Source organism: Sordaria macrospora, chromosome 2, assembly GCF_033870435.1.
Source record: "Sordaria macrospora chromosome 2, complete sequence".
Lineage (NCBI taxonomy): Eukaryota > Fungi > Ascomycota > Sordariomycetes > Sordariales > Sordariaceae > Sordaria > Sordaria macrospora.
In genome coordinates this window covers 1,183,269-1,210,268 of record NC_089372.1, presented here as the reverse complement: position 1 = coordinate 1,210,268, position 27,000 = coordinate 1,183,269, and the positions used below count along the sequence as shown (strand labels likewise).

Sequence of the window (27,000 nt, the reverse complement as noted above, 5' to 3'; positions counted from 1 at the left end):
AGGCACCCAGCTATGGTGGGCGCACTCACTATAACATTTGCTTGCTTGACGGAAATATAGCGAAATACAGCGAATATACAAAGTCAGCGCAAAAAAATCCATGGCGAAAACATCTATCTACTGCCGTATATTTACAAGCGAAACATCTACCTACTCGTCTGGGCTCGAAGCGCCCCTCAGACCAATGTGCCCCGAGTACCATCCATAACGAAACGTCCAGCGAGCATTATTATCTATGTTTTCCAAGCGATTTCCCAGCGTTGTTTTCCTTCCCTTTTTTTTTGCTTCTTTTTCCTCTTTTTTCTACTTCGCCTATGCAAGAGAGTGAATGGGTATTGCGACAAAACGAGCAGTCCAGCTCGCAGCCACAATTACTTTACTTAAAACATCATCCTGCAAAGAGAGTTGCGGAATGCGGAAAAGGTTACGATCAGTGTGACTGATACCTTTCGCTCGTCCAATAGCTGTTTTTAACATCTTCATTCAAAAATTGTGTGTATCTAAAACTAACCGGCTAAACAAATAAGTGCAAAGAAGGTATAAAACACCCGCGGGGAACCGTCCTGAACCGTCCCCCTTCCATCTCCCGCTCCCGCTCCAATAGCTTCAGCTCTACGCTCTAGGACAATATCTAAATGGCCATCCATATCCATATCCCATCGCCCCGCTCGACACATTCACTCTGTGTCGTGTCTCCTATTCCCTATTAAACAATGCTCCAGTGCGGCATCCAGCATCCAACATCCCATATCCAGCAAAAGGCTCTGGCAAACCCATCTTTGTCATGTCATGTCATCATGTCATAACATCATCAATCCAAAACCACTCGCACCACTCGCACCTCTCAAACCCCAACCCCAACCCAAAACCTAAACCTGGTCTCCGCCCGGCGGCTGCGTAGCCGCCACCACACTCCTTGACCTCCCGCGTCCAAACATATTCATCCTCGCTCTCCTCCCCGACGTATGCGACATGCTCCCGTCACGACTAGGTCTGGGGCCGGGACTGACGCCCCTACTCGACATCTTTTCCAATCTCTGGTCTAGTTCCGACGCCATGTCATTGCTGAGTTGTTTCTTCTCGTCTAGTTCATCCTCTTCTTCCTCCTCGTCACGCTGCCTGATGGACGCCAGACGATGGATTCCGTGCCCGCCTAGCGGTTCGGGGCGGCGGTTCATGTAGACGTCTTGGAAGTCGACGCCTGATTCCACTACCGTGGCACGAGAGTCGGCGCGGTGGCGACGGCGTAAAAAGTCGGAGGGGGAAGGGGAGGGGATGGATGGTGGGGGAACTGGTTGGATTGGTGGCTGTTGGAATTGTTGGTGCTGCGGTCCTCCGTTTCCGTTCTGAACAGGTAGCTGGCCATCGCCACCACCAGCACCACCAGCACCACCAGCACCACCAGCACCACCACCACCAGGAACCTGAGACCAAAACAGAGGCATATTCTGCCTTCCACCAGGGGCCATAAGACGGGGGCCCTGGATGCCCATGTCGTCCATCTGGTGCATCAACTCCACAGCGAACTTGTTGTGCCTAGTAAGCCTCAACAGCTCGTTCTGGAAGTTGCTCTTGTGGAAGAAGATGATGTTCATGTTGATACTATAAACCTCGTCGATGGTCCTCACCTCGGAGATGATGCGGGGCGCGTAGTCGCGCTGGTTCTTGATGCAGAAGTCGAGCATGCGGGCCTTGAGTTCCTCAATCTGGGACTCGGTGGTGCCGAAGCGGAGCGTCAGGTTGACGGGGTCCGCGAGACCTTGACTGCGCCGCTGGTTGAGGATAAAGAGCGTGTTGAGGATCGAGTTGGGCGCTTGCACGACGTGGCCTTCCATTTTCTTGAATTCGGTATACAGGAGCGAGACCTCGAGGACGTAGTAGTCGTCGCCGCGCATCAGGGAGCCGGTGTTACCGTAGATGGTGACGCGGTCGCCGACATCGAAGGGGTGTTTGACGAAGACGAAAAGGATGGACTATTTACACGTTAGTGTTTTTGCATCATATTTGCAGTCCTGGACGACATACCTGAAGGAACTCCTGGGCTGTCGCCTGAAGCAACCAAGACAGACCCAGAATAACGGTGCCCGTCGAGGTCAGCGCGGCAGCAGCCGAGTTGGAGATGATGCTGATAAACACAATGATGACAATCACGATAATGATAAACATGAAGACCTTGTCAAGCTTCTTGATAACCGAATCAAGATCCTTCAACGAAGCCGCAATGGCCTTCTTCTCCAGGTGGATCTCGCTGCAGACCATCTCCAATTCTTCCATGGAGATGTCGCCGTTGAAGTCCTTGTCGAAAACAGCAAAGCAGGTCTCCGCTTCCTCCTGATTGGGGAAGGCGGGCAGAATGTCTTCCAACGTGATAGTGTCTCTGCCAGGCTGGACAAAGGTACGGTAGAAGACGCGAGCTAGAGTGTAACTCGAGTTGGTCGAACGAAGCAGCTCCATGACGACCTTGCGGGGATGGTTTCCTTTCAGAATGCGCCTGCCCGTGATATCGCCGGCAAACCGGTTGGCGGCGTTTCCGACCTTGCTCCAAGCTTGCCGAGCGTTCGTCTTCATGGTCTTCATCGGGGTACGCATCCCGGACGAGTCGCCTCCAACCGAGTTGGGGTTCCAGACCGGATCCTGCGCCTCGAGACAAGTTTTGGCATATGTGTACAGAGCGACGAGACACTCAATCTGCGCATGATTTTCGTAAATGCGAAGAGAATAGGTCCGGCGGTGGAACGAGGAGGCAATCCATTGGATCAAGATCTTCTCGACAAAGTTCAGTGCCGCGAGAATGAAGAAGGCGAGAATGATCTTGTACACAATGGAGATCCAGGCGGAATCCTTGTCGCCAGCATCTTCGCCCTTGTCGATTCGGTGGTCCTTTAGGATCGGATTGTAGGTCACCAAGACGACCAGCATCCAGATGAACATGGCGGTAGGGAACTCGAGTTGACGGCCAATATCCTTCCACTTCTTGTGGTTGCTGGACCCAAAGGTGTCGGCGATCCATGCTACGGCGAATGGCATGAGACAGGTGATAACCCTAGTAGCCCATAGACTCAGCCAAACGACTTCCAACCAAATGCCGAACCAGAGGAGCCTAACACCCCGGTTCTCGCCGACATCCTGATGCCTATTGTATGCGAAAAGATCCAAGAAGATGGGAATGAGGATAAGAATGGCTGGAGGAATCGAGTAGACGATGTAGCGCAGCACTCGTGGGAACTTCCTTAGTCGTGCCCAAGTGCGGGTAAGCCATGTCGTCTTTGCGGCGGTAGTAACTGCCGGGGTAGGCGCGGCTCCGGCACCGGCACCGGCGACTGTATCAAAGACGTCCTCGAGATTTTCGGTACTCCTGTTCTTGGATTTGGACCGCCTCGACTCGTCTTCCCGTACTTGTCTGGAGACCATGCGTTCGGCACGCATGAGTTCGAGGTCGTCGTTTAACCTATTGGCCATCTCCCTGTCGCCATGACCAGAAGAGGCCGGGCTGAGGGCGCCTGAGTCGGGAACATGAAGGTGGGTGTGGTCGATACCGTTGGAGTGTTTATAATAGTCATCGTCGTGGTCCATAGGAGTCGGAACCTCGGACGGCACCCGGACGTGCAAGGTTGGTGGAGGATTCGCAGAGGACATCCTACGGGGCGATGGACAGTCTATAGATGGGGGCATTGTCAAACATCGATTGGGGGGGGGGGGGGGGGGGGGGGGGGGGGGGGGGGGGGGGGGGGGGACGGGGCCCGGGCGTAAATATCAAACAGATGGGTGGAAGAAAGGGGGGCTACCCGTGACAGGAAAGCCGCAAAGGAGAGATAGCTGGAAGAAACTCTCAAAGGGGCATCCGTGTAAGACGGAAACCGACAAGATAGATCCAAGACGCCACTTGCAAGATTCAGGAACCCTTTGAAATCGATTTCGTGTGCCACTTTAACACGTGTGGGGATTGGTGTTGCATAGGGGGCCACTGTTCCTTGGGATCGGGACCGGGGACCCGCGACTCCATGGCCGAGAAGAGGAGGTTGACTTGCTTCGGTGTTTACGAAAATGTTCAGAAATCCCGGGGTGTGGAGATGGATCAGCGGTTTGGCACAGAAGCGCGACCCACCGGCCAAGCGCGGGCAACAAGTGAAGATGAACAAGTCTAAGAACACAGGGAGGTGCGATAAGAAGACGTGGGAGAGGTTGCATATCGGGAAAGCGTGTTTCGCGTTGCCGGGTGCGACCAGGAGGACAGTTTGGACGGCAGGGACGGCATGGACGGCCGCCCGTGGCTACCGTGGACGGTTGCAGACGAAACAGTTGGTTAGCAAGCGGGGGGCCGGACGGGGCCACGGGGGCTTGAGACGGCCTTTCAGAAGAGTCCGGCTGTTGTTAGTAAGCCGGTTGAAGCGGGGATGGAGGGATGGTGTCAGGGACTTTGTGGATGATCATGATCGGTGATTGCTTGTTCCCTTTTTCGGCGGTGAGATTCATGTTGTTATTGTCTTGCGTGCAGTTGTCCATTGTGATCACAAGCGAGACAGCGTTGTAATGCATCTCGGCAAGCATTCCAACTTGATCTGTTGGAGTGAAGGAGCAACTTGTCAAGCTGTGAAGATGCTGAATCTCACTGTGTCCTCTCACCGTTCCCTCTTCCTATTCTCATGTTAAGATTTTGATCGAGTGTCTCCTGCATGTTAAATGAAGCCAAGAGTCTTGACTGACTCGTTTCAAAACGGAAAAGCCACCGGCATCCATTCATCCCGTTCCTGATCCAAGACTTCCCTTTAGCCACGCAGGCTTCATGTCTGGCTCCCGATGCAGACACACCACCATCCAATCCTCCAATTTTGATTTTTTCGAGTTATCGATTCGGGAGTGGCATTCGGTCGTTGATCAGTCGTTGTTGGTTGGCGACACAAGACTACAGAATGTGCTGTGACGTCACACAGCAGTATCTTTCTGCGTGTGGTCCGTTAAAGGCCCCTGTAAAGCCCACTGAGGTTCCACCGTCCCTTGCCGATCCTCCGCCCGTTTGCCCACGCCCCTCTTGGGGACCCCCGAGCCATCCTTAACCCAAACCCTGGACCCTTGGTTTTGGCGGACCCCTAATGTCTGGGGGGATGGGGAAATGGGAATTGCCTCGGAGACTTTTGGGCTTAGCGGACGGGATGAAGGGGGCGTGCCCATGTCAGGTGTTAGTGGTGTAGAAGCATGCAGGAACAGATGTCGAACACCATGCTTGATTCGTCTCGACTTCTGGGCTGCACGACAGAAAAGGAGCTCAGTGCCATTGTCAACTTCGGATCGCCTTCATATCCAAAGAGCTGGAGAAATATCCTCAAGATCCTCTAGTCAAAATCACCCCACCCCGAGCCATCATATTGACCACCACCGCCCCCTCCAGATATACTTCCCCATCTGCTCGGGCCAGGCCCGTTGCGATGGTTGAAGTTGGGCGGCGGAGTGGCCTCACTGTTCCTGCCAATGGTGCTGACACTGGCGAGACTGGCAGCACCCTCGCTTCCAGGACGAGTGTGATGACTGCTAATTATCGACACTCTGGAACTTTCCGCGATGGATACCGCGTCTGCGTTGCTGGGAACGGGTGAAGGTGAGGAAGTGCCAGTCAGGTTAGACACTTCGCTCTCCCTTCTACTATCCACCTGATGATGATGCTGCTGCTGTTGTTGATGGTAATCCCATTGCTGCTGGGCTGGCATCGGCTGACTCTGATATACAAATTCAGGCTCGTGTTGGGGTCCTCCTAGTTGAATTGTTGGCGTGAACACACGCGGATCGTGGCCATATGCTGACCATGCGTCTGGTGTGGCCGCAGGCCATTGATGTCCTTGAAATTGCACTTGATTTGGGTGCAATGGGAGATTCTGGAATTGTGTCTCAGTGTTCTGCCGTGGACTTTGCTGCGGCGGATAAGACACGAGGGGTTGTGGCTGTGGAACGCTAGTACTCGCTGTGGGATAGCCATTCACGACCGACTTTTGAAGCTTGTTCGAGGAGTTGCCGGTGTTGCCAGTTCTTCTGAACTTTGAAAGTAGCCCGCGCTTTTCCTTCACAACAGGCGACGAAGTCTCAGTCTGTAACCCGCGAGCCTGGGGCATAGACTGGGGCACGACTTGAGGAACGGGTGGAAGCGGTTTTGACGCCAGATCGTCCATTTGGCCTGCGATCGGAGTTGTTGATTCTGGTTTCGGCCACGTAGACGCCCGTATTTGGGACTGTGGGTTGGCGAACAGTTGTTGTGCTGGAAAGGTTTGTGGGATGTTTGTGTTGCTGGTATCTGGCTGTGGCAGGGCTTCAACACTCCACGATGGAGGCTGTTGCTCGTGGGAACCAGGCAGTACGTAACAGTCTCGCGTTCCTTGTTGAGGGAAGGTACCGGTTTGTTGATCAAACCCTGAACTGGAAGTCGGCATTTCATGACTTTGAGGCTCAGTTATAGGTTTTCGGCGGATGGTTTGTTCCCCTGCCGGAGGACGGTAAGGAGTAAATGCGGGCTGGGAATTGTCTAGTGGGATCTTTTCAGGGCGTGGAGGCACTAAATCTGAGGTCTCAGGCTGTGAGAGACTATGCGAACCATCTCCTGGCACAGAAGTTCCCTGGATAGCAGTGGCCGGCAGTGTTTCAGTCAAGTCCTCGGTTGGAATCCCGCGTAACTGCATCCTTTCTTGACACCACAGGGTTGCTGTGAGACCGTCTTTAGACAGCCCCAGTACAATTTCAGTAGCGCGCTTTGGTTCATAATGGGGACGAAACGCCCATTCACGCATTGCCTGAGCCAACTCCGGGTCTAGCATCGGAGCCGTCTGTTCCATATCATCTTTTTTCACTGCTAAAGACGATTGATCCACTCCTTGGGCTTCAGTTGGAGAAGGTTTTCGGATGATGCTCAGAGGGTTCACTGACTGCCCGATATCAAGAAGAACTGGGTTCGCGTAGTCGCTTAAGCTTCCCCTATGCGGTCTAGTTGTTGACGCAAAGCTGGACCCCATCTGTGGTTCCTCCTCGCCTGGCGCTGGCGGTGGTGAAGATTGGTGCTGTGGCTTTGGAGCTGGCGAAGACGTCTCGGTCTTTGAGGAAAACCCACTTCCCATGAAAGGCAGTGAAGGCAGGTCTGCAGGTAAAGTATTTGTCCTCGTAAACACAGGTGGGGGGTCCAGTACGTCCTTTTTATTGAGCAGAGTCATAGACTGATGGCCGTGTAGTGGTTTCACAGTCTGATGATCTAATTCTGGAAGGTCATAGAGCGGTCTGTGGACAAAGCGGTTTGTAGTCGAAGAGCCAGAAGCATTCTGCAAAGGTTTTGGGCGTCTGCGGGCAGGTTGAAGAATGGACGGTACCCGTTGAGCAATAACCTTGTCCGCCTCTCCGTTGGCTTTTGAGTTAGACTCAATCTCTGCTCCAGGCTCTGTCTTTCCTTCCTGTTCATCCAACCCAGGTTTTTCCGGTGTCTGCTTCTCTGATGACACAGCTGCTACCTCCACTCCAGATAGCATCTGTCCTTGTATGGAATGTCTTTGTGTGCGGACAGGTGCAGGATTCGAAGGCCCGGAGGCAAAATTGGCACCAAGTATGAATGGAGTTGACTCCGTCTTTTGATTGAGACTCAGTCGATCTGCCTTTTGACAGTTAGTTCCTTTCGAGGTGGCCTTCACGCTGATGCTTTCGGAGGATAACTCGACAGGTGCATGTTGATCTGAGTTCGCCACCTGTATGTTTCTGATGGGTGCCTCATGACCCGGCAGCTCCGCTGCGGTTGGATGTTCTTCTCGAGGTCTCGCAGTCGACTCGCCGTATAACTCGGCCACGAAACCGATAGGGAACACTTGGTTTATCGGACGACCATCCAACATAGGAACAACCGGAGACTGGATATAATCCCCTGTTGTCGGCGCACTTTCAACTCTTGCTGGCGTATTCTGTTCCGGTATCGTCAGGACAGAGATTCGGCTATTGTTAACCAGAGGAGTAGTTTCTGTGCTTGTTACAGGCGAGATGAATGGTCTAGTTGACGGCTTAGTCAACTTGGACTCTGGTGTCTTGGGATCAGTTGCTGGTAGAGCAGCCTCATCTTCGCCTTGCTCTGGGCTGTTGTCGTTGTACGCGCCGGGGCCCATGTACATAAAGTCGTCTGGCTGAAACCATGGTGGAGGAGTCTTGTAGCTTGAGCCAGAAAAGTTTGCTGAAGTCGCAGTTGTGCTGATGTTGAATGGAGGAGAAGCTGGGATTGTCTCGCTTCCTGCACTCCCTTTCTTCAACCTTTGGCTGAAGAACTTGTCCTCGGGTGACATTGGACCGCCAAAGTCGCCAACAAATTCGGGATACTCGTCGCCTGGCTTGGGGAAGGTATACTGGGTGAGCCCCGTAGGCTTGAATCGGTAAATCCAACGGCTGATGGCTCCATCGTAGTCCATCTCCCAATTCTCCGGAAGGGCCGCCATCTTGATTTCGCCTGGGGACAAGCGTGTTGGTGACTTGGAATGATCCCAGCCCAACTGGGCTTGTCGTTAACGCAAAGGCAAGCGTGATCAATAGGCGCGTGGTTGCGATAACATGGTCGCGCGCGGCGGACGCGGCCGGGTAGGAGATGCCGGTAGTACCAATGTCGTCGCGATTGAGTTGTCAAGAAGTAAGCTGGAGGTCACATCGGGCTGGTATGCACTAACTGAGGCGCGGCTGAAGTGCCTCCTCGCCGTCCGTCCAATTGAGGACGCGCGGGGTCGACGCATTTTCTCTCCAACAATCGGCCCCCATCCAGCTTCACGATCCTTGGCCTGGCTTTCCTTCTGTGATGCCATTTTCGGGCGGAGTTGGAGATGGATTTTGGACGATATCATTTTGACCAACGGACCGCAACATCGAAAATCGGAGTTAAAGGTGGGTGGTTTCCGTTTGCCGTGAACAATTCAGAATACGAAGGATGGCGTTAGCGTGTAACCTGGAAGTTTTTAATTCGTCGTTTGCAGTTTCTGTTGGTGGATTGAAATCGTCCATCACGTACCTACCTCTACACCGTAGACTCGACGTCATCACAACTTGAGCTCAACCTTACGAGATGACTGCAATCTTCTTTCAATTTTTACATGGTTGCACGTCTTTGACAACTCAAATGGAAACCCCCTTATCATGCTTCTTTTCCAGTACCACTTAAGCCCAGTCAGCCAACCATTCCCCATTCTCACAAGGACCATCACGTTCTTGTCTTCCCTTTTCAGATCTAGGTATGAAAGCAGCAAGAGACAAGATGTCACGAAGTTTGGTGTGAGCTGCACCACCTATCAGCCTCAAGGCCACAGTCTGAGCGGTCTACAACCGCAATCTACGCAGAGAAAAAGATCAGATGAAAACACAAACCTGATAAGAAGACGGGAACCAGCATAAACTACTCCTCTTCGAATGCGTGATGACCATTTCTTTTCGCTATATAGAAGACGCCAAGTAGAAGCAGGGATAGATAGGGGGTGAGGGTAAGACCTTAGTGTAGTTGTAGTAAACGTTACGAGGTCGGTGCACACGAGCGTTTAACATCAGGACCGTGAATTTGATCACCAAAGTTGTAGATAGTCAATTAAGGGGAAGATAGCTTCGCAATATAAATTGCCGACTTCTTTTTGGATAAGCTGGAGACTAGCTCCACAGGTGTTCCCGATTTAAGACGCAACAAGTTTGAGGAACCTGGTTAGGTATTGTTGTCTCCCTGGGTAGTGTCAGTATAACTGAAAGATGCGACGACATTGAAGGTAATGGGAGAGGGAGGTGACTCGTGCATGTTCCTTTTATTGTAGAAATTTCTTCGTCTAGACTTGGACTTGTCCGTGGACTCATGCTGGAAATGTTCTCCTTGAGTGCGTGGGAGACATTAAACATAGTCTCTTGGTGCAGGTTGGATGAGCCACAGTCTCTTGACAAAATTAAAGAAACCCCTGATCTTGTATCCAGTGGAAAGAACAAAAATACTTCTACTCCCAGCTCAAAGCGCAGAGCACCAAGTTATAAGCAAGCGAAGTTGTCGAAACTCTTTATCTCATTTTCATTCTCGTCATCACACTCCATATCTCATACCCAACCCACTGCCTACGCTAAACACGAAAAGCCAAAAGCCAAAAGCCAAAATCCAAAACCCGAAACCAAAACGATCTTCAACGCTCCAAACTCCTAAAGATCAAAGACCCAACCAACCAGGCTCCGCAAAGGAACCCAAAGTCAGATAGCCAGCCTCCCACCATTTACTTTTCCCTTTTTCCATATTTATACCAGTGCCCAAGTGCCCAAGTACGCAACCAAACCAATACCCAAGCCCCCCCCCCCCCCCCCCCAAAAAAAAAAAAAAAAAAAAAAATAGTACGTATTCTTACATAACCCTTCATCAATCAATTCATCAGTCGTCCTTAAGTCATCTTATGTCATCTCATGCCGTGCCCAAGGCATGTGTCAACAAGCTGTCAAGGAAAATAAAGTGCAAGACCCGTCCCAAAGAACAAGTCCGTGCCGCCCATTTGCATGCCGTCCTCATGGGACGGAACGGTAGCGAGATGTCGGGTGTCAGGTGGTTCAGTTCAGAAAAGAGAAAGACCCGAGAAACAGTATCACCAAACACCGGTCTCACTCCCCTCCACTCCACTCTTCCTCGCGTTTCCGTTTTGCCGGTACGGGCCCGGCTCGGTGTTGTGTGGTGTGGTTGTGGTGTCTGTAGGTAGACAAGGGTGGTGGATGCGTGAGTAAATGGAACCCTACGTAGGACAGACGGCTGATATAATCGAATGCCTGTGACTTTGTTGGTGAACCGGTTCGGTTGCTGAGGGTGTTGGAATAAGGTTGCAGCCAGAGCCAGAATCAGGGGGCCAGCCAGCTGCACGGCGGGGTCGGGGGCTGAATAGTAAGGTCGGTTCGTGTTTGGTAGTGACAATTGTCACTCCTCCACAACAAACCAGCCAATTCAAGCCAACTTTCGTGCAAGCTTCTCAGGAATGTGAATGGCCTGATTGCCGGTTTGGTCACCGATGTTGAGCCAACAGTTTAGACATAGATGTACTATGCTCTTGCTGGCGAGTCGTGGTAGTGTCGAAGCACTGAAATGATGACCGATCGCTACCTTGATAACCTACTGCTCCCCTCTAGCAACTTCTTCCTTGATTGGTAGTGTCGGTTGTACCCGACGGCACCAAACTGTCCCCGCCGCTCCTAACGGACAGGGCAGATAGGCAAGCAAGTACCTTTGATAAGTTCTCGTGGGTGACGTTTGTCGTGATGTGTCGCAACACCACACCCATCCAATCCGATCTGCAAGCGAAGCTATACCGGAACCAGTTATCACAGCGACCGTAACACGAGAGCCTTCCCGATCTTCGACCGGAATGATACTCCGTGGGACCGAACATGATGAAGGGGCGGAGGGGATATGTGCTGCTGTCTGTGACCATGATACCCCACCATAGGAAAAGCAAGAATGCGCCGAGACAACTAAGCTTCTGAACTCCCTCCTGATGGGCAGTCCTAGCCTCAACCGATGGATGACTTCGGATGGATGTGGATGTGTGCTGTCCTTGTATGTTCTCGTTCGGCCAGCCCCGCAGCAAGTGGGCGTCAATGTGTTCGGTGCGCGGATAAATCACCGGGAGCTCCCGACCGCGGATTCGTTCCCTTCGTCTTTTCGTTTGGTGCTACCCCAATATCTTTCCTCATCTTCCTTTCCTGCCATCACTCTTGGCTCCAATACCATGGTCATGTGAGATACGCCCAAATAAGCCATCAAAATGGGATGTGTGGGCGTGATATATGCCCTTTGGTTATCCTCACATATGATATCCACCGTTGGCGCTCAGCTCAGGGTACGCGTACAAGTCCAGATCAAAGCCTGTACTGCTCATTTCTGTACTTGTCGTTGGCATCGGCGGATGTTGGTAGCTCAGGTTGCTGGCGGTTGTATAGCCAACATCCTTGAACTGAGAAGCTTTGAGTGCCTCATATTCTGCCTGGAGTGCAGCGTAAGCCTGACCAAGGGCATTGTTGTGTTGTTTGGCCTCGTTGAGCATCTGCTCGAGGTCTTTTATCCTCTGGTCCTTGCGTTCGCGATAAGCTCTCTGGGAAGCACGGTTTTGGGCTCTTCGACGCTGTTCGTGGCCGATGGGTTAGTTTTGTCCTTACAGCTATGGTTCGTCCATACAGATATGACCGGGAAAATACAGGATTTATCACATACCGATAGGACAGACGGAGGGGCATTCTTATACCGGTTCTCTCGTTTCCTCTTGGGCTTTTGTTCTTGTGGCGGTTGCTGCGACGACTCATCCTCCGACTCCAGACCTTGATAAATTCCGGAACACACATTCGGATCCATGAGAGAAGCCATGTTATACTGCCAGGCCATGGTTAGTTTTCCAGAAACTCAAATGGGCGTCGTCAAGACTTACTGGTGAGTTGCCTGAGCTTTGCGATCCCGAAGAGTGTGCGTCCAGATACTGATCTGATTCCGCGTACATGTACCGAACAGAGCTCTCAGAGGTCGGCATATCGACGAAGTGGTTGAAGTCCTCCATAACAGGATACTGCTGACTTGTGTGAGGGTATTGTTGCGAAGTTGTTGACGTGTAGAGGACGGTGGAGGACGCTCGGGATATGCTTCCGGAGCTGGTTAAAACAGATAGAAGCGGGCTTAAGTGTTGAGCTGCTGCTGCAGGCAAGGAGGATATTGAGGCCTGATGTGTGAGGATCTCAAGACTCGTCTGCCATGCGGAATTCCAAAGGGCCCCGTTATTATATAAACATCCGGAGGGGGGAGGTTTATTTTACTCCCCCTAGCTGTGCCTGGCAGCCAATTACCCATGCAGATGGCCCCGTTGAAAGCAGTGACAGCGATGCAAGGCCGTGTGGCCCAGCCATCTCGCCTTGCAATGTCTCCAGGCAACCCACTAGTCTGGCTTTTGAGTAGATCCTGAGAAGCAGTCCGCAATTATCCCAAGTAAAAGACCATAACTGGGTGTTTTGGTCCAAGTCGGAGATCATTCGGTGCGCACATCTGCATGCCAATATGCAGGTGGGTAGCTTTTCCGTGTAACGCCAATATGAAAGAGGGCTGACAGGGGTAAAAGGAGGGAACTCGCATGTACACGACTGCGGTATACAAAGACCTCTCAAGTGCCATAAACATGTGGGTTTGGTATAGGAAGGGCTTCATTTTCCTTTCTGACAGCAGGCCGTGTACACACGGGTCATGGGTATCGGCATGCTAGCTTCTAAGAGGACATGGTACGGACTACTGAAGGGCTCGATGCCACAGTATCGTGCACCACAGCCACTTGTCGATTGCTTGACAGTGCCAGAATTATACGCTCTCTAGTGACCTTTCTTTGTCAAGAACTATCCTATTTCTTCCACGAAGTAATAGACCTGATGTGAGTGCAATAGTAGGGATCCGATCATGCGCCGGTGGTCGGGGTCTGTCTTGTGTCGCCGACCAGAAAGGCAAAACGGGGTGTCGATAACCCGTTATAAAGTCGCCAATCCTTTGTGGAAACTGTCGCTTCCATATGACATGCTAAGACTAGTACTGTCTGGTCTCGGGGATGTGAGATGAGCTACTGTATGTAGATGTGCGCTAGTCGTTCGTGACATAGCCCTATGGATCTCATACGGCCTCCTTGCAGCGTACAAGCCCGTGCCGGACTAGGATATGGACCCCATGCCCCTGAGTTTCTGAGCCAAGAAGCTTCCGTTGGAGGATCGTATCTAGATGTATCTTTGTCGGTCCTAGCCGTCGTCCGGCTTGGGGTGGCCAGCTCGCCCAACCCAAGAACTCCAAGAAGAGTGCAAGATACCCTAAGCGAGATCTGGCAAGTGTTAAGCTTCTTCCTTTCCCTATCCGGAAGCTAAAACGTGACGTTGAGAGGTAGCCTTGAGCATGAAAAGGTTGTCTTTAGTCATCCCGGTTAAATAGCAACACTGGATGAATTTTCAACATCGCCAAACCTGATATATGCCCCGCTGCCGTACGGCCCTGCCGAAGATGGCCAGTTTGAGCCTCTCTCTGCTGTACCACACGCCCACATCGCTAGATGGGTACAGGAGCCTAGGCAACTGAATTCTTCCTTCAACCAAGGACCCCGATTTACTGGGATGAGGTAAGGCCGGGATTTGAACGGTGATGGCGCAAAGGATACGATTAGTGAACCATTCAATGGGCTTATGGCTCCCCACTGAGCCTTCCTTTGAACTACCCTCCGCTTCTTTAAGCAGTGCCAAGTCCACACAAGAAGTGGCTGAAGTTGCACCTAATGAAGCAAATGCGGACACTGTGTACCTAGAATGGTGTGAGACCATTGGGTAGCTCCTCCAGGTAGGTGTGGTGGGGCTCTTTGGTATTGCCTTCACTGAAGTTCGCTGTAGATACGGTTTACGGGTATCAGGCATGTGTCGATGGGAGTTTCTGTCTCGACCCCGAGGCGTCTTCTCCATTTCATCGCCTCCATAATTCAGCACCAAGCAGCCGGGCGTCTCGCTGACTTCATGATCAGAAAGGAAGTTCGTAACGTCCGTATGATAAGTCGACCTTGGAATTTGGGCAAAACTGTGGCAAAGCCGGTTTGTCATGGGTGTGGATCGATGCAGATGTGTCTTGCTGATGGTAGACATGTCCGGTCGAGGAAATTTTGCTCAGGGAATTGTCGTGGTACTAGCTGCCCCACAGCTTCAGCCCTACAGCGGCGACGCTTCCCAGGCGTATTGAAAACAGAGCAAGGAGATCATGCTAAGGGAAAGCGGTAACGTTTCCTGTGCCTCTCTGCGTGATAAATATGTGTGATCTCATATTACCAGTGTGTCAAATGGCACTTCCGTACCGTCTTCTCCTAGAGTGATCCAATGACAAGCAAGAGTCTTCGGTACCTCCCGGCTGTGGTGCAGCATCATGTGGTAGTACGCAGCAATAGCATTACCGGATGGTCGTTTGGGCGAGAATGAACAGTTGGTTGCCATTGCCCAGTCCAGGGTATCTGGTCACGTCCTATGCTGACCAAGACGATTTCTAGAAATAAATCTGCTTAGTCGTCAAAGAGTCCCGTATTCTCGCCTCTCGAAGCAATCCAGATGCAGTCGGCTTGATAACCCAAATTCGCCTAGATACAACACTAGGAATGCTGGAGGGTGTCATTTCGTTTCTGGCGGTATGCATATCGGTGGGCGATGTGCCTTGAGACACCCGCAACTTGGCCATAGACTTCAGCTCTAGACCTATGGTAGGTTCTTGCTCGGGTCAAATACCAGGCGCAGCCCCTCCATAGCAGACAAGGCTAGTACACCAGAGACCTTTCAGACGAAAACCCCTCAGTCACCGAGAACACCACGTAGAGTTCCCCTGAAGGACAAAGTCCTGTGGTGATTTAATCAGCGTTAGATATCCCAACCCTGAAAGGTGGTGTGGGAAGTTTCGTAGAAGAAGAACCCAGCTCGAAGGTCTGGAGAGTTCGTAACTGCATCAACGTCTTTGTGCCCCTGTGGTTTAGCGGCATCCGCGGCGGGAAACCTAGCCCTGGACACGCTAAGAACATGGGGTGTGGGCGCCCCTAAGAGCCACCGACGACCCCATCTCAGGCAGCCTTATTCTCTGTAATTCTATTCGCCAATTCTGTTGATTTTCCGTCTCACCCCTCCACTTAAAGGACGACACTGCGGCAGAGGTGGGCGGCCATGTGTTATCCTCATCTCTGCGGCGGCAGCCGAGCGGCAGATCTTAGGCCGTCATGGCCGTGTGGTTGTAGGTATACATTAGAATATTTCGATGTACCTTTGCTGCGTTGTTTTTGAGCTGAAATGCCAAGAGCTACTAGTCCTCTCGGTATGCCCGAGGGGTGAGTTGAGGACTGGGCTTCAACAAGAGGAGAAACGTGGACGTGACCGTTAGACTCCCAGAAGCATTGGGAGAAACCGCTCTTCCTCATCGAATGGAGAGGGTCGTTCTTGTTCTTGAATGGTCGGTTAATCATGTATCTAGCACGATATTGGGTGAGGTCAGACTGTGTCTAATCGACTGTTTTGGCCGAGTGAAAGCCGACAATGGACGATGTCAGGTAGGCCATCTGAAAGGTCGATCTGGCTGCTGCTCCCAAACAGGTTGATAAGAATGCTGCTGCCTAACGTTCGACTGCTTCAGTGGGCTGCAACGCCTAACTGAATGTGGGATGAGTTTGCGGGATCTTAGGATATTATCAAATGTAGCTAGTATTTCCATGCATCAATGAGCCTCCGCCTCGTCCATAAAACGGGGTGAGGTTGTCCGCAATCATGGCACTCGGCGGCCCGTGTAACGTAGGTAGCACAGTGCTCTTCGTGAGTGGTGAGTCACCGAGAGGATGTCTGGGTCTTGTTTTCACATTCGGAAAAAAAAAAAGTACGCTCAGTGATATGGGGGAGTAATGACATCCAGGTCTGAGGCCAACGATATTGACATACAGGGTTGGACCAGCATGGAGTCGCTGCTTTCCGTCCGAGTCCGGTGTGATTGGTTATTGGCTCAGCTTGTAGGGTACTGAAAGAGGAGTGTTGTGAGTGAGGTAGCTTCTTTCTTTGTCAAAGTGCGCTTCTCGGGTATCGTGGCGCGTTTAGGTTATGGCGTTGGATTCAAGCAGGATATTGCACAGCGTACAATGTTAGATGTAAGCGAATTGAACAACTGGATATGACGATGGCTCCTAAGCGAGAAACGTTCTGATCGGATTGGAACAATGGTGTGTATGCACTTAATGCAAGGTATATGGTCCGTTCGATCAGGAAGCTCCGTGTCTGAGGATCCTGTTGAACCACTTGGCTAGGAAGAAAACTGGCTGCCTAAACTTTATCCGTCGTATTTAAGATCTGATACTTGACAACAAGAAAGGGTGGCTTCAGCCTGCTGAATGATTGGTACGGCGACGTGTTCCTTAAAAAGAGAAGGACCCTTGACGTACGGCCCTGGTGATATATCGCAATAGCAATCGATGCCGATAAGGCCCGGGAATCGCCGGACTTGCAGCTAGAGGACCAACTGAGAGTCTTAATTTTAAGCTTGAGTGAAAGACAAGCATGCCGTGATCCAACTGCATGAAACAATACCCAGCCTGCCGACTCTCTTGATGTCTATTACGGCTCTTTATCTTGCCGGGTACCACGAAGGTTCCTGCCTGGAAGCATGGCTTCCGTAGGGTTGGGTATATTCTTTTTGGAGGCTCCGGTCCAAAGAGGTGCTGAAATCCAATGGACAAGCTTTGCAAGCTTTTGGTCTCAGGATATGGTGGGATGGTCTGTACGTTGACCCTCTACTCCGGAACTGATCGGCCAAGGTACTCTAACGGCGCAAGCCAACGACAAGTCGACGCAGCATTGGGGTCTTTCAAACCGTCTGGGCCCGCCGATAGACGCAGAGAATCCAATCTTTCCGAATTCCGGGCATGTTGCGTAATTCGAGTTCGATGATGTGCCAGTAATGGCAACCTATCTTCTCAGGCACTTCACATGACTGCGATCGATTTTTGAAGGAGTCGTCCCTGTTGGATCAGGGTGAGACAGTCGTCGCATTGGAGGGGATGTGACCAACGCTTCGGGAGAAGTCTAGATGTCCGTCCAATGGACGGAAAGAAGAGAGAACCACCAGCAAGCGGATATTCGGGATGGAATCATCGAGGGTTGGAGAGACTGCCGATGTCACACATATCATATCATGCGGGCTGCTCTTGGCACTTCGAAAAGCCAAATACGATCAGAGCTTGTGACGATGTTCCTTTAAGCGTAACTGTGTCGAAAAGCAAGTTGCAATCACGATTGCGAGCTTGAAAGGGCGCAGAGATAGCATGGCGAATGTTTTGAGGCATCCATCACTTTCACAGTTCGTCGTGCAAATATCCGATCAACGAGCAACTCCGATGTTTGGACACAGAACGGACGAGTTTGATGATTTGCCTTTTCGAATTCGTCAACTGGTACATGGTGAGCGACACTGGGGTCATACGCTCAAAGCTTCGGCACGCACACCTCATGTGTGCTAGCTTCTATCCCCGAGGAATTCCCCACCATGGGAGAGCTGCATCCGGAAGACGCCACTGATCCCACCCTACCCACAGCCCAACATGTGAACTGGCTTGCGCCCTAGGAATAGAGCGGTGAAGCTAACAATTTCGAAGAATGGGGCATCGAAAAGATCATTGATTCTTGGCTAGCGACAGCGGGTGGCTCGCCAGACAACTTCGCCATGAACGGTTTTGAGGTGAGAGCCGAAGCCCCTACTCCAGCACCACAGCAACCTGGTCGTTGATGGAATGGGCGTCTCTGAACTCGGCGTAACGGATACGCCAGTATCGCAAGCCTCTTCGAATCGAATTATCCTAGCCAGAAGGTGGGTTCGGGTACCGTGAAAATGTGATGTTATAGGTTTCTCCACGGGATATCAGGCGTCAACGTTTGCGATGTAAGTTCGTTCCTTGATATTACCGAGCTGGCAAAGCCGCTAATCCCATGTAACAGTGGAAAAGAGGCACACTGGGACCGCAGCTCCGCTACGACGACTTGGACAGCGCCTGCAAGCCATCCTCGGCTTGGTTCACGCCCTCCTCAAACTCGAGGCTTCTGCTCATCTCAATTGCCTTTTCGAACAACCGACGAGCCTCAATGACATTGCCGGTCAAGCGTGCAATGCTGGCAAGGTTGCACAACGAGGTAGCGCAAGCCTGATCGCATTCGGGCGTCCGCTCATCGCCCTTTGGCTCATTCGCGTGTTGTCGAGCGTTCTTTGCCCAGCGCTTTGCTGCCTCGAGATAGGCGGTTCTTTTCTGGGCAGGTGTTGCGGAAGCCACTTCTTCGCCCATCAGGGTATCGACTTGACTTTGACCAGCTGGCATAATAGGATGCTGCGCAAAGCAAATGGCGATGTTGTTCACTGAAAGACGTTGTTAGTCTGGCTTTCCACGAACATCCGCGAACGATGATAATGTGCGTGTGGAAACTTACTGATAGTGGCGCTGTGGCATTGGTGTTGAGACAACCGAAGAGCCTGGAAAAAGAGCGGCAGGGCCAGATGAAACTGCGACTTGGTCTCGTAGCTGTGCCCCAGGGCTGCAAGATTCGACGTTAGCGGATTATGGATCGAGAGAGAACATGCGAACAATTGGGAACACTCACATTCCAAGGCACCGCCGATTTCCTCCGAACTCATCCACTTGCCTTCTCCCTCTTTAAGTCCCTCGACAGTCCGTCTACGGAGCTCGTTGAGCGCGGTTTCGACGGACCAGATCAAGCGTTCGTGAGCCTCCTCCGGCCTAGCGAGATAGAAGGAGTAGAGGTTGGCAAGTTTGACATTGATTCCGACAGACTTGCCCAAAATGCGCGTCCGTCTTCCCCAAATCGTCTCAGGAATTTCCTCCTGCTCGGGCTTTTTGGCGGCGGGAGACTGGCCAGCTGGATCCTGGGGTGCCACAGGAGGTAGTAGCGATGGTGGAATCTTTCCTCCATCCTTGACGTTCTTCTCCATGAGGTCAACCCAACGCCTGCAGTCGCCCGAGAGATTCTCCAGCACCTTGACCGCGTTCTCGTAGCTCCCAATCTTCTCGAGCCAGGCTGCAAGCTCAATCTTGATGCCCATGACATCATCAGAGAAATTATCGAGGTGAAGTTCATCGCACAGCTCAAGAGCCTGCTTCCAGTACTTGAGGGCCATCTGCTGATCGGGGTGGTAGTTGCTGTAGTACAATGCCCGGCGCAGAGCTTTGGCAACAGGAGGGGGGTATTTGGTGAACTGCTCCGAGTAGAAGTAGGTGAAGTAAAGGCGAATAATATACACCATGACAACAGCAAGTGCAGCAAGCCTGAATGGCTGTTAGCATCTTTGAGGAGTACCCCGCTGGGAGGCTCATTGTATATACGTACAAGACAAGAGCAAACACTAGCTCTTCGGGGTTTTGACGTAGCATAGTCTTGAAGGTACCATTTCGAAAATTCCTCTTGAGACCACGGAGGTTCTCCATAGCAGCCCCAAGTATGAGACGAGGGATCTGCGAAAGGGGAACGGGCTGAGGCTGAGGCGAGAACTTCTTGTTGGTGTTGTTCTTGTCTACCAACGTCCTCGATGTTGTTTGAAGGGACCGACATTGTGGAGAAGTCACGGAGCGATGGGCGACGAGAGGGCGAACATTGTGTATTTGGCCGCGCCTGATGAGCTCAAGACGGAGGAGAAGAGGAGATCCAGATGGTGTACCGCGAAGGGATCCAGAAGCGGAAAGACGTGCGAGGGACATGGTCGCGGTTCTCCAAAGGTAAGGTAGAGACGGGAGGCGTGCTGTGACAGGGGCAGTGGGTGTCCTCGAGTAGTCGAGTTCCTTGGGCGCTGACTGGAGCAGCGATATTCAAAATGGGGGATGAGAAGCTCAATGGAGCTCTGAAAATGTCAATTGAAGTATCAACCAAGTACAAGATGGCAACCAGAGAAATTGAGAGGTCGCTTGGAGCAATCCAAAATCCTCATCCGCAGATTGGTCGAGATGTTGGACGTCGTCTTTTCTGAGGTGACGTTGAAAAAGATGGATGTCGTTTGAAGCTTTGGGGAGCTAATCCCAGCCAGTCCAAGCTCGTCCTAGGGACGACAACTGGAAGCTTGGCGACTTTGGCGGACTGCTGTGGACTTTCCCCCGCAGTGCGGCAGTGGGGGGGTTCAGGGGGGTCCACCTTCTCCAACAGCCGTCGCCAACTGCAAGTCATTCTCCAACCCCTGTCCCTGCCTGCTCGTTCCTGCCGTTGCCGTTCCGAGGTTGACGAACCCCCCCGGTCCGCCCGCGGTGTCCCAGGCTTGGCGCTTGTGGCCGAGTTTAGTTGACGCCGTCACCAAAGAATTGCGTGCGAGTGAGATTCAGATTGCTCTTTCCAAGACTCAACACCAGCGTCACAGACACTCGTCCAGCTCTTGCCGTTTCTTCAAAATCTGCATCCATTCTTTCACAGGTACGGCCCACTTGAAATTTCCGGATGGCATGAAACAGCTCGGGGCAATCATGCCAGTTACCTGTTCCTGCTCTGTGCATGCATGACCTGGAGATTACTATCATGTCATCCAGTTGACTCCTGCCTTGTGAATGATTGCAAGAGACGTCGTTTTATGAGACATGGCGCTAACGAAGAGATGACCAGGCAGTAACGACCATTTCACCATTACATCCTCACAATGTCTGGAAAGTTTGAGCCTAAGGTTCCTGTTCAGCTGAACCCTCCCAAGGACGATCCCATTTCCGTTGAGGAGTTGGCCAAGGCGAACGGTAAGACTACTTACACTCATCACCCCGGCCATAGAAGTTCTCTTCACAGCCTTTCTTCTGTAGAAAATGACACTCACAACAATCTTCATCTCAGGTGCTGATGGCGAAAAGTGCTATGTTGCCATCAAGGGTATCGTCTACGACGTAACAGGCAACAAGGCGTACCAGCCTGGAGGCTCTTATCACGGTAAGTTTTAACGTCTTTTCTCTTCCCCTTTTGAGGTTTTGGTGCCACCTCATCACGACATTTCTCTGCGGCAAAGGCAAACACCATCATTGCTGGCTCATGGCTGATACCTGTCGTGCTCCAGTGTTCGCTGGCAAGGACGCCTCGCGCGCTCTCGGCAAGACTTCGACCAAGGCCGAGGATGTCAGGCCAGACTGGCAAGACCTTGATGACAAGGAAAAGTCGACTCTCAACGACTGGATCACCTTCTTCTCCAAGCGCTACAATGTAGTTGGCAGGGTTGAGGGCGCTACAAACATGGAGTAAGGATTTATGTCTGGACGCATTAATACATGTTTCGGTTTTGCTCAATTCGTCCTTCTCTCAAGTGTCATCTTCTCACTCGCCAGCAATATTAGCTCGATACCCTCTTCAGGCTCTCCTGGCTCAAAACTGTGAACTACCTCCGATAACCACGCAAAGACTCGGGCCATCACTCACCCATGAATGCTCATCCCAACGCTGGACACAAAAACTGGCATGTCCTTCATGTCTCGCTCTGCTCACCTTGTGTTACCATTTCGTGTATTCAATCTCATCCAGTAAATTCCTGCATCGCATCCCACTTCTCTCCGTTCCGCCACGGCCGCGGAACAACGCGAGCCCCAAATTCCGCGCGTGTCCTCGCATGAACAAATCCGCTTCCCGTCTCGTGGTGCCACGCCGAGCCAGGAACAAGAGGTACAAGCAACGCTTCCCGCTGTCAAAAACCTGGTGTGTGTTACAGATGTACCCATTTGGCGTTTCGTGTATCACCCGGTCTCTTTCCCTTCCAATTGTTGTTCGCATCTTGCACGCTTGCATTTTCTTGTAGAAATATTCTCCGGCCAGTTGGTTCGTGTCTTTCAGTAAGACAGATATAGTCTTTCCACATGTCACTAATCGCGAAGAACACAGTACTCATCTTGCCTGTTTTCTCATTTCTCTAATCCCCTCCAAGATTGCCGTCCTTCATCGACGCAACGTTCCCTTCACGAAGAAACCCAAATGCGGCTCTGAGATCTTGCAATTTCAAAAACCATAAGTGGACTAAACACGGCACCCTGTCGATCCAGCAGTTGTAGGACCGACCAACGGGTTCTCGCTGCACCCACGCAGAGCGTGGCGCTGTATGTACTGTACTTGCAACCTCACAACCCCGTGTCACATGGATGAAATGGTCAAAGTCGACTAACATCACTGACAAAGCTTTCCATACAAAAAGTCACGTCACACAAAGCCCCGACAGAATCGCCAACAGACTACTAGCAGGCTGACATGTAGCAAGCACAAAGTCGAAATATTTGCGGTTTGTGACATCCCGGTCTTCATCCTGGCCTGGTCGCACAGGACGGGAGCCGTATCAACGATCTGGCACCTTCCATTTCTGACGTCGTCTCCTCAAAGTCGGAAGATCTTATTTCCTTCAACTCTTCTCCCTTGCTTCCACTTCTACGTGCCATTCATTCACAATTCTCAGGGGCATGTTGGTTGTCGCGCAACAATGGGCGGAACAAAAACGCTCGGCTTTTTTTCAATTTATTGTGGTCCTGGACCTGTCCAGTGACCCCTATTCGGTTTCCCCATTCACCCGTCGATCCCATCACCTCCAAATCCTGCAAAAATACCATATCCTTTCCCACTTGCCTACTGACCAGCAGAAGGAACTACAAATGAAATCCCCCAAGATGCGTACCCCTAACACATCATGACAGACCCAAGGCCCCTTCGAGTTCCGCATTCGATCCTCTAGGCCTCAAGACTAGTCTCTTTCTCCTCCAAGGCGTTGGATTAACCGCTCATCTCATGGTCACCCTGCTGTGCCTGCTGCGCTTCAGCCGCTGCTCTTTCCGCCGCCGCTGCTTTTTCCACCCTCGCATTTGCCATCGCTTTCGCTTCCTCCGCCGCCGCTGCTTTTTGAGCTGGTGTTTTACAATCGTCGCACGGCCACGACTGATCCCATACATCCCGGAGCTTCTTAACGAAATGGCATTCTTTGTAGGGGTCGTTTCGGGTGCGGTGGCAGTATGATTTGAGACGGAAGGTTGAATGGCCGCAAGTATAAACGTGCTCGTCGAAGTCGCACATTTTTCGTGGGTTGCTGAGCTAGGTGCAGTGGATAGGTATCGCGTAGCTGGGTTGATGTGGACAAGTTAGTTTGGGGCGAGATGGAGTTTTCTATGGGAAGACTCTTACCTTGCGTTTCTGGTAGGTGCTTGTTGCTCTTGCTTTGCTTGCTTTCCTGGAACGGTGATTGATGCTAATGATGGTGACTGACACATCCCAAATCTGGCAGCAAAGGAGGACCTTTTATATTCATCTGTGATGAACTCTCCAGCATTGTTGGAATGCTTTCTTTCGCGCCATATTGGTCAATGAGGCAGAGACAATGCTGCCACCTTTTTACACATTATGGCAGCATTTGACCAACGTCATGGCAGTTGTTAGTTGGTTGTTTTTACATTCGGCTCGTTGGCCCTATTTTCTGGTGTCGATAAAAACAAAGCTGAACAGGTGTGTAGAAAGTCCAATGATGGTACTTCTCTGAGAAGCGCAATGCTCCTTCTGTAAAAAGCCCAGATGAGGCAAAGTGAATGCTCCAATTTCTCACACATTATGGCGGCATCTATGCAACGTCATGGCAACTGTAAGTTGGTTCTTCTCCTAACAGTCTCATTGGCATTACCTTTAGCAACTTGTGAATAAAAAGGCAAGTAGGTAAGTATGTAAAGGCTCTAGCGGCGGATATTTTTTTAAACAATAAGAACCGCCTTACTATCACCTTGTTGTGACGAACCGTTACAAGTATAGGGGTATTATCGCTAGGATATAGGACAATAGAGTAATAGAGTAGTAGTCGAAAGTATTGATAGATTATGATAGCTATTGCTTATTAATATGCGCCGTTGCGCTAGTGAGGCTATTTTCAGCCACCTAGCGCCCCTTTAGCCGTAGCCGCAGCGCTATCAATCTATAGTGCTGGCGCCTGGCGCGGTTTTAATTGGTTTATTTAATTGCTTATATAAATAATTCTTTATTAGACTATAATACGATACCTCCACTTTTTTAGTTTTTTGTTTTAAAGTTATAATATAGTTTTATCATAATACTTGTTTTATTTAAATGCTAACGAAAGTTGGTTGTAACCTTCTTTTCCCTTTCCATCATTTTCGCTTTTACTATTTTTTATAATCTAGCGCTTTTCATTATTTATTATTTAGCAAGTTTACCTTTTCTTTCCAATAATAATTATAATATTTTGTTATCCTTCCAAACGCTTCTTACGTTATAATACGACAGCGAAAGCTTTTACTAATATTCTTAAAGTTTGTAAATAAATATTCGATATACCTATGACAGCTGGCACTATTTGGGCTGTCACATGCCTGCCATCAAGGCTCCCATTCACATGGGTGCTGTTCAATCGGGTTATCCTATTCACGGGTTTGGCTGTCACTGGTTGTTGCCTGTAGTCTAGATACAAAACCCAGCTCTGGCATTAAGCCTTCCTTTTTAATATTTCTTCCCTCTTTAGCTTCTTATTCTTAGCTCAAGATAATCAAATCGTACCGTGCCCTCTGGTTACGCTGTGACAATACCCTACTTATTTTACTATCATAACAACTGTATTTATATTATAAAGCTGTTGAAATTATTGTCCTATATAAATACGTTTATTAAAAGGGCCATTTAAACGATATTAATATTAATGATAAATATAAGTAGCGTTTCTATTATTCAAAGTAGTATTTTGTATTAATCTTCTTTAATATTCACTACGCTTTATAAAATTTATTATATTAAAGAGGAAGAAAGTAAACTACTAAAGTAAATACTTAAAATTTAAAGAAAACTAGTTCGGCTTTATAAGTAGAAACTTTATATATAAAAGAAGTAGAATACTTTATTTGATGAGAGTATAATAGAAGGTGAAAAGGATTTTTTCAAAGAGAAGGGTAATATTCTAACAATTAGCAATATATTTACTAATAAGGCTTTAAATAATGGGAAATTTAATTAAATAAAAGAATTAAGTATAATATTTTTTACAGTTTTGAGTCAATTAGCGGCTTCGGTCAGTATGACAGGCTAGGGTGCATATGCCCAGACGGCTAAACCTACAAAAGATAGGACTATGTTCTGCTTGTAAGGCAGAACTCGGAATGCATACTATATAGCCAATGTCAACCTGTGACATATCATGTGCTTTTAAATAATCCAAAATAATAATTACTAGAAACTGTCACGGCGCTGGCGGACCACTACACTACTAGCTCATGTTCCAAAAGGATATAAGTAACCGAAGCTGGCAGTTCGGTCGCTCAAGTGGTCTTACATAGTTTGTCCCGGAAGAGGCACCCGAGTGCATTCCGTGACACTAAAGACGCTAAATGTTATGGCTTGGCGCTATGCCTCCTAATTGGCTGCATTACCTACATGCCTCATTTGTTACATTTACCTGTCGGACCTACTTCCTATTCCATTTTTGTATTTAGTCGTGCCAGCCAGACTCGCACTTTCTCCTGTTCTCTTTTACTCTCCATAGTTAATTATTTATTACATTCGTTAGGTAATTCGTGCGCACTGCTCTTGAGACATACGTGCTGTGACACTAAAGAAAATGATTTTTGATACGAGAATCTAGAGATTTACACTCAATACAAGAGGTCACGAGAGTGAGGTTATATTGTGTGTAAATAAAGGGTAAAAGAGAAATTATCTCAGAAAAAAGCCTAGCTTCCAGCCAGCCGTCTGCACGCAGTAGATATGTAATGCAGCAAGCTAGGTGGTCCGAGCGCTGGGCAACAGCTGGGCAGGCACTAGAGCTTCTATGGCAGCCCAGTTAATCCGGGCTGTCATGACTAGTCTAAGCTATAATACAGAGTATGACTAACGATACCAGGAGTCTAGAGATTCCGGTATCAATCTTATTCTATTTTATGAAATAGGTACTAAAAGTATTATCACGGGGCGAGAGGGCACCGTTGAGGGTAGAGTAAGATATGCGTTATTGTACAAGGAAGAGAAAAGGAAGTGTGCGTGGAGGGCTGGCTATATAAGCGAGAGCCCAGCAGGCCAGTCCGTGCGCGCGCACGTGAGACTGCACGTGACTGCATAACATATAGCCAGTGCGTGAGTGCATGGCTTTGGGCTATGACACCAGCTCTGGCATGGCATATGCGCAGTCAGTGCAGTACAATCATATCACAAGCTAGCCCTATGATAAGTATATATTATAAAGATAATGAACTTATGGAATTTTTTTACAAGATTATTTTAAATAAACTTAGAAGTAATTACCGGTTTAGGAGGTCTAAAGATAATTGTATATGTGATGGCAGCCTTGCAGTTGTGCCTCTCAACTACTATCACAACTATATAAGACCACTTGAGCGACCGAATTGCCAGCTTCGGTTACTTGTATCCTTTTAGAACATAGCCTAGTGATGTAGTGGTCCGCCAGCGCGATGAAAATATATAATATAAACATTGGTTTTATATGCTAAAACTCTAATAGTTTATGGTATAGGT

General features: G+C 50.1%; 6 protein-coding genes across 6 annotated transcripts; 1 reads left to right on the top strand and 5 right to left on the bottom strand.

The window, feature by feature from the left end:
- Positions 1–474: 474 nt before the first annotated feature.
- On the bottom strand, positions 475–3,636 carry SMAC4_04388 (uncharacterized protein; the record flags this gene model as incomplete). The annotated part of the gene is made up of 2 exons (XM_024655558.2): positions 475–1,973; positions 2,026–3,636. 2 exons carry the CDS (start codon positions 3,634–3,636, stop codon positions 870–872), a joined length of 2,715 nt encoding a protein of 904 aa, XP_024511434.1. The 3' UTR covers positions 475–869.
- Positions 3,637–5,209: 1,573 nt separating this feature from the next.
- Positions 5,210–8,573, bottom strand: SMAC4_04387 (uncharacterized protein). The gene has a single exon (XM_003343681.2). It carries the CDS (start codon positions 8,439–8,441, stop codon positions 5,331–5,333), a length of 3,111 nt encoding a protein of 1,036 aa, XP_003343729.1. The 5' UTR covers positions 8,442–8,573; the 3' UTR covers positions 5,210–5,330.
- Positions 8,574–10,325: 1,752 nt separating this feature from the next.
- SMAC4_04386 (uncharacterized protein) lies at positions 10,326–13,051 on the bottom strand. Its single transcript, XM_003343680.2, has 3 exons — positions 12,411–13,051; positions 12,200–12,355; positions 10,326–12,110 (listed from the first exon to the last, which is right to left on the bottom strand). Exons 1-3 carry the CDS (start codon positions 12,534–12,536, stop codon positions 11,793–11,795), a joined length of 600 nt encoding a protein of 199 aa, XP_003343728.2. The 5' UTR covers positions 12,537–13,051; the 3' UTR covers positions 10,326–11,792.
- Positions 13,052–17,897: 4,846 nt separating this feature from the next.
- On the bottom strand, positions 17,898–20,507 carry SMAC4_04385 (uncharacterized protein). The gene is made up of 4 exons (XM_066090101.1): positions 19,885–20,507; positions 19,141–19,823; positions 18,970–19,074; positions 17,898–18,898 (listed from the first exon to the last, which is right to left on the bottom strand). Exons 1-4 carry the CDS (start codon positions 20,250–20,252, stop codon positions 18,519–18,521), a joined length of 1,536 nt encoding a protein of 511 aa, XP_065946021.1. The 5' UTR covers positions 20,253–20,507; the 3' UTR covers positions 17,898–18,518.
- Positions 20,508–20,832: 325 nt separating this feature from the next.
- Positions 20,833–22,500, top strand: SMAC4_04384 (uncharacterized protein). The gene is made up of 4 exons (XM_003343678.2): positions 20,833–20,952; positions 21,139–21,263; positions 21,358–21,450; positions 21,575–22,500. Exons 2-4 carry the CDS (start codon positions 21,173–21,175, stop codon positions 21,754–21,756), a joined length of 366 nt encoding a protein of 121 aa, XP_003343726.1. The 5' UTR covers positions 20,833–20,952; positions 21,139–21,172; the 3' UTR covers positions 21,757–22,500.
- Positions 22,501–23,259: 759 nt separating this feature from the next.
- SMAC4_13209 (uncharacterized protein) lies at positions 23,260–23,556 on the bottom strand (the record flags this gene model as incomplete). Its single annotated transcript, XM_066091316.1, has 1 exon — positions 23,260–23,556. The coding sequence occupies one exon, from the start codon at positions 23,554–23,556 to the stop codon at positions 23,260–23,262; it is 297 nt and encodes a 98-aa protein (XP_065946020.1).
- Between the last annotated feature and the right edge of the window lie 3,444 nt (positions 23,557–27,000).

Excerpts from the sequence above, each read along its gene's own strand:
- SMAC4_04387 (XM_003343681.2), bottom strand. The coding sequence starts at position 8,441 with ATGGCGGCCCTTCCGGAGAATTGGGAGATGGACTACGATGGAGCCATC.
- SMAC4_04386 (XM_003343680.2), bottom strand. The coding sequence starts at position 12,536 with ATGGAGGACTTCAACCACTTCGTCGATATGCCGACCTCTGAGAGCTCT. Across the intron at positions 12,356-12,410 it reads AAAGCTCAGGCAACTCACCA|TATAACATGGCTTCTCTCAT; the intron begins GTAAGTCTTGAC and ends ATGGCCTGGCAG. Across the intron at positions 12,111-12,199 it reads CCCCTCCGTCTGTCCTATCG|CGTCGAAGAGCCCAAAACCG; the intron begins GTATGTGATAAA and ends GGCCACGAACAG.
- SMAC4_04385 (XM_066090101.1), bottom strand. The coding sequence starts at position 20,252 with ATGTCCCTCGCACGTCTTTCCGCTTCTGGATCCCTTCGCGGTACACCA. Across the intron at positions 19,075-19,140 it reads AATCGGCGGTGCCTTGGAAT|CCCTGGGGCACAGCTACGAG; the intron begins GTGAGTGTTCCC and ends CGAATCTTGCAG. Across the intron at positions 18,899-18,969 it reads ATGCCACAGCGCCACTATCA|TGAACAACATCGCCATTTGC; the intron begins GTAAGTTTCCAC and ends AACGTCTTTCAG.
- SMAC4_04384 (XM_003343678.2), top strand. The coding sequence starts at position 21,173 with ATGTCTGGAAAGTTTGAGCCTAAGGTTCCTGTTCAGCTGAACCCTCCC. Across the intron at positions 21,264-21,357 it reads GGAGTTGGCCAAGGCGAACG|GTGCTGATGGCGAAAAGTGC; the intron begins GTAAGACTACTT and ends TCTTCATCTCAG. Across the intron at positions 21,451-21,574 it reads GCCTGGAGGCTCTTATCACG|TGTTCGCTGGCAAGGACGCC; the intron begins GTAAGTTTTAAC and ends GTCGTGCTCCAG.